The sequence below is a fragment of the Hippocampus comes genome, unplaced genomic scaffold, assembly GCF_001891065.2.
Source record: "Hippocampus comes isolate QL1 unplaced genomic scaffold, H_comes_QL1_v1.1 scaffold270, whole genome shotgun sequence".
NCBI classification, from domain to species: Eukaryota; Metazoa; Chordata; class Actinopteri; order Syngnathiformes; family Syngnathidae; genus Hippocampus; species Hippocampus comes.
Window position 1 is genome coordinate 591,106 of NW_017805631.1, and position 5,187 is coordinate 596,292.

The following is a 5,187-nucleotide window of genomic DNA, read 5'->3' on the forward strand; positions in this document are numbered from 1 at the left end:
CTTTTATTCGTTCCACTGGGGTTTAGCGGGTGTGTTTATAAAGAGACGAAAATTGTTTGGGGACTATCCCCCACGTTCTAGTTGAGATGGTATAACCCAAGAGGCAAAATGACGCTTGCTACTGTTGTTGCGAGTTGCCATTCGTTCTACTAAACCATTAGTCAAACGCCATCATGCCTTCTGTCGTTATTACACAAACAAAAATCTCTTTACTGTTACTAGTGTTAGTGCCTCAATATGGCTACGCTCGTGAAAGCAATACAACGAACTCAAACGCGTCTTCGTTCAATGTTGTCAACTAATATCCGGATTATGCAAATTTTCCTCAATTCTCCGGAGAAATTTTCATAAAAATTTGAAGTTGACTGGCAGCATGCAGCGCTCACATCTCAAGTTTGTTCTCGCAAGTCAAAGCAAAAAAAATGTCCGAATGATGCCTTGCATTTCGAAAAAGTATGGTCCCTAAAGTATGGTCCCTCAAATCTCAAAGCACCAGTCTAGTTGTGTTTAATTTGTATTTGGGGATCAGGATTGCCTGAGGCAGCAAACAAATGAAGAACGTTTTCATGATAATGTTGGTTTAAATGAAACAAAATATTTCACGGAGTGTGGCACCAACCTTTGCATACACCAAATGACCATGAATATGACTCATGCAGCTCACCTTAGGATAACCCATTTGTGCCCCGCTGACATGCTGCCACTGCATTGACATACTCAGAAGAGCATTTTGCAAACGCAGGATACGGACAGAGGATCTGGACACCAGGTTGCAGGCCACGACAAAGTTTCCTTCTTCTTCCCCTTCATCCTCATAATCATCTTGACTGTGACCAGGTAAGAGCCACTTCATACGAGGATTTAAGGTGCTTCTGAGTAAACGGGAGATGGTCCTCTGTGACCAAGACCCTGAAAGGCAAAAGTCCAACATCAGATGGGTATGATTCTTAAGCTCAAAATAGGAGGCAAGGACCAAAAATAAAACCACAAAAGAAATAAGTCAATGATTAACAACTTAAGGTTTCCATAATATTGACAAATGTTGTTTTAAAAATATGCTGAAACCACTCAACTTAAAACATATTAAGCCCACTCCAGGGCTGGACTGGCACACACATAATAATATATTTTTTTAAATGAGCCACAGCATTTTAGGCTTAGACTGGCCCCCCAAAATTAGCCAAGCCACTGGCAGTTCTAGACAGTTTTACCTGGGGTGGCAGAAGGTACAGTTGGGAGAGCAGAGGTTAATCACACGCACACACACTCACACACACACACACACACACACACACACACACACACACACACACCACACACACATTTCAAGTTGAGGTTTTATTTTCTGCATTCCCTGGCAAGTTTTATGCATGTCACATAAAACATCTTAATGGTGAGCACTAACCCAGTCCTTGTCGGCTAATGACAGAATCATTGTTTATGATTGTGAGTGTATGGAGTTCACACTGTACCATTAGTGTTGAGATCTTCTTCTGGTGGACAGGATGTGCACACCTTCTGCAAGATAGGGATTTCAAAATGAGTGTCTTCAGAATGAAGATAAAAAATGTCTAGCTTTCTCCTATTTCATAGGAAAGCTTGTGGCACAAATTTGCGCCCCAATTCATGCATCTTAATGAAAAATATGATTATAAAATAATGAAAATGGAAAGATACATTGAAATGTTTCAGAAGCTTTTTTCTTTCTTTTTAAACAAAAACAACCAACCTTCTCTTCTGGAGCGAATGATCCAGATTTCTCTGGAAGTAAAAAAAAAATGCATGTAAAAAAAATCTACTTAAGTGGAAGGAAGTTAAACATATAGGAAAATGCAATACAATTATGTGTTTATTATTTCGATCATACAAACAAATACAAATTTGCAGAGGTGGGCATTCCGTCAGTCAGCAACGGAAGGTCTGTCTGTCCATCACTAAAGCACGCCAGCTTTGCTGACGAGTGACAGAATCACATCCCACCTGTGTATCCGATGTGTTTCTTTGCGGTGGTTTCATAGAGAGGACTGCATTGACTCTATGTGTGTCAGAGTGAATGCTCCTTTTTACAATAGGATCTCTGCGGGAACTGTAATGGGCATCTGTAATTGGTTAAGGAGGTGAAATCAAATGAAGTCACTTCATTTAGAATCTTTGTTTGAGGCTAATACTTTATGAATGTGTATTTATTTGCACATATACCTTTATGGTTGTGTTTTTCTGTTAAATCTTGGGTGAAATTATTGATACAAGACTGTCATGTGGGGGGCGGCCTCGTGGTCGACTAGCTAGAGCGTTGGCCTCATAGTGCAGAGGTGCATGGTTCGATTCCGGCTGCAGCCTTCCTGTGTGGAGTTTGCCTGTTCTCCCTGTGCCTGTGTGGGTTTTCTTTGGGTACGCTGGTATCCTCCCACATTCCAAAAACATGTATGTCAAGGTAATGGAATACTCTAAATTGTCTATAGGTGTGATTGTGAGCGTAGATGGTTGTTTGTCTATGTGTGCCCTGCAATTGGCTGGCAACCAGTTCAGGGTGTCCCCCGCCTACTGCCCAAAGACAGACTGTGACATGCTTTCTTTTGGGGGAGGTGGACTGACGGACTGACTGGTGGACTTGCGGCCCCGTGAAATTTACCAACCGAGCAATGACGGAAGCATGGTGAAAATAACTGACAACGGGTGGACTGACCAACCAATGATTACACTTTGGTTTTGCTTAAAAAGATGACAGACTGACAATGATGGATTGTCACCCAGGCCACTCACAGATGACGAATGATGGACCAGTAACATTTTATAAAATGCCCACCTCTGCAAAATTGTATAGATTTTGCTCTAGTAAACGTGTTCCTTTCCACCATTTTGATTTGACCCTAATAATTATTTGGATAGCACACAAATAGGACAGGTGTACCTGTACTCAATAAGACCTTGTCAATGTTGTGTATATACTTACTTGAATTGACAATGCACCAATGAATGAAGTGAAGGCCTTCCACGTGTTGTTGTGTTTAGTATGCATGAGAGAATTATGGTCCTTCTTAAGTCAGCTAGCCCATGATCCCAGTAAGCCCTGATCACAATCTCAGTCGTGCCTATTAATACCTCACATACATGCCATGTTGGCTTGAATGAGCTGACGTCTCACAAGATTTGTTGACATTTCACATGACGTCACATGATATTTTTTTTCAAAAATTTGTCCATTTTAGGAATTGCAAGTCTGGGTGAATAGATATCACACTAGGTGTCCTCCTGGGTTCGGTATTGTGTCCCCTTCTCTTCACCATCTACCTCCTACCCTGAGGCTCAATCACCCATTACCATGGGATCCTTTCCTAGCTATGCCTTCCTGTCATCTAAGCCCCATGGGGGCTTGAGAACTTGAGCTACTCGAGAAGCTGACTATGGAGCTCTCTCCCTCTACACACAATACAGACAGATTCCATCACAGCATTCAAAATCCAAATCAAAATCCCCTGTTTAAATGCCCATTTGCATTCTAATCATTCACTTCCACGACTCCTGTTTGTTTTGTTTTCACTGATTTACTGTTTCAGTTTGTTTTTTTTTTCTTATTGATGCTTTTATTAATGTTTTCTGTGTGTATTTTAACTAATAATTTTTAAGGTGAGTTTGAAGGCATCACTCAATTAAATGAATTTGTACAGCAGTAACTGAGACTTCTTGCGTGTATGTCAAGGTCACCTGCTCGACCAGGCTTTCCAGCAGGGTCTTTCAGTACGTCGAAATTGTTTTCGTCCATTGCAGACCCAACTTTGTCTGAAAAGAAAGCAAATAATTATGTATTGGTTGGAGTTTTATATCGAAATAAATAGATAAAATGATAATACGAAATGGAAAAAGAATTACAACTTACGTGGATTTAGAATGATAATTTGTATTCACTTAGATTTTTACAAAACAAAAATCAATAACTTGATTTGTATTTAAGTACAAGAGTAGAAACAATCATACCTTGGTCAAATTGTTAAAAGGTAAAGCCTTTAATTGTACAGTTTTCCTACTCATATACAATGTAATTTAGCATCGACCGTGAATAATATGCATTTTAAGAGGTAGAGACTTGAATCTTGAAACTTACATCTTTCTGAATCAGCCCAAGAAAATGCTCCTTAAGATCCAAAACCGGTACATTGTTGTGAGCGAGACCGGGTGGTTGGCCCGAAAACTTGTATTCATCGCGGAATGAGCTAACGCCACAACCAGATGACGCTAGCCTGACATCGGATAAACTCACGATAAATCTCGCCAAATTAGCAGATGTCATCTTTTTATACATTCTCGTGAAACAAACAGCAATATTCTTTCACTGACATGTTGGAAAATAATCAGGCTTGGTGTAATGTCCATCCATGTATTTGTTAATCCTCGCGGGTGTTAAAAATAGCGTTTGCTCGCGAGACTACAAAATAAAACAGCAGCCAATCCAAGCAGACGTTTGCTTCTCTGTTGTCATGGAAAACACGAAGGTGTTCGTGTGTTTATCTTTTCTTCTTCTTCACGGTTTGGCGATGTGCATGTAAAAGCTGCCTGTTGTTGCAATGCTGCCATCTTTTGGAGCTGTGTAACTACTGCAATAGTATTTTCCACTTTTTTATTTTAAAATTAAAAGGCATGTCGAACATCGCACTATTCATTATTTTTTTTTTAATCAAACCCTCAAGAAATCAAGTCATATAATGTAGGTATTCACTCATCTCTGAGGCACTTCACACGTGGGTTGATTTTCAATGTACATGTAATTATGGTTTTCATATTGTTTTAGTGCTCCATTTGAAAACCCACTTACATATGTTTTATAAATTACTTTGATCTATTATTCGTAATTGCATTTTTAGCATCGGATTTGATAATGCTGTACATAAATTGGCATTTTTGTTAAAAGCACGTTGATACTAAGCACATTACAATGAGCCAAAAAAGCATCTTCAATAAACACAGACGGGATAGGATAACCATGTCCTTTTATTTCTTTCACTTGTTCATTGTCAAATGTCACGTTGTTTTTGTTTATCAAATAACCACAAACGTAAATCTGCCTTTATTCCCATCCTATATGTTCTTCCCCAAAGATTTGTTGTGCACATACACCTACTGTAAATTTACACTAGTAGCTACGTTTTTATCCACAGTACTGGCCATGACCTGGTTATTTGCATCCAAAAC

General features: G+C 39.4%; 1 protein-coding gene across 2 annotated transcripts in view; it reads right to left on the bottom strand.

Annotated features, from left to right (window-relative positions):
* ccdc142 (coiled-coil domain containing 142) overlaps positions 1–4,463 on the bottom strand; it is a 25,587-nt gene extending 21,124 nt beyond the window's left edge. Inside the window, exons 1-5 of one of the 2 annotated variants that reach the window (XM_019881647.1) lie at positions 4,103–4,459; positions 3,706–3,780; positions 1,730–1,761; positions 1,473–1,518; positions 665–909 (exon numbers count right to left, since the gene is read on the bottom strand). In XM_019881647.1, coding sequence (XP_019737206.1) covers positions 665–909; positions 1,473–1,518; positions 1,730–1,761; positions 3,706–3,763 — 381 coding nt within the window. In that variant the 5' untranslated portion in view covers positions 3,764–3,780; positions 4,103–4,459. Of the gene's footprint in view, positions 1–664; positions 910–1,472; positions 1,519–1,729; positions 1,762–3,705; positions 3,781–4,102 lie in introns of both variants that reach the window. The other variant, XM_019881648.1, reaches the window with a different exon arrangement.
* Positions 4,464–5,187: the final 724 nt, after the last annotated feature.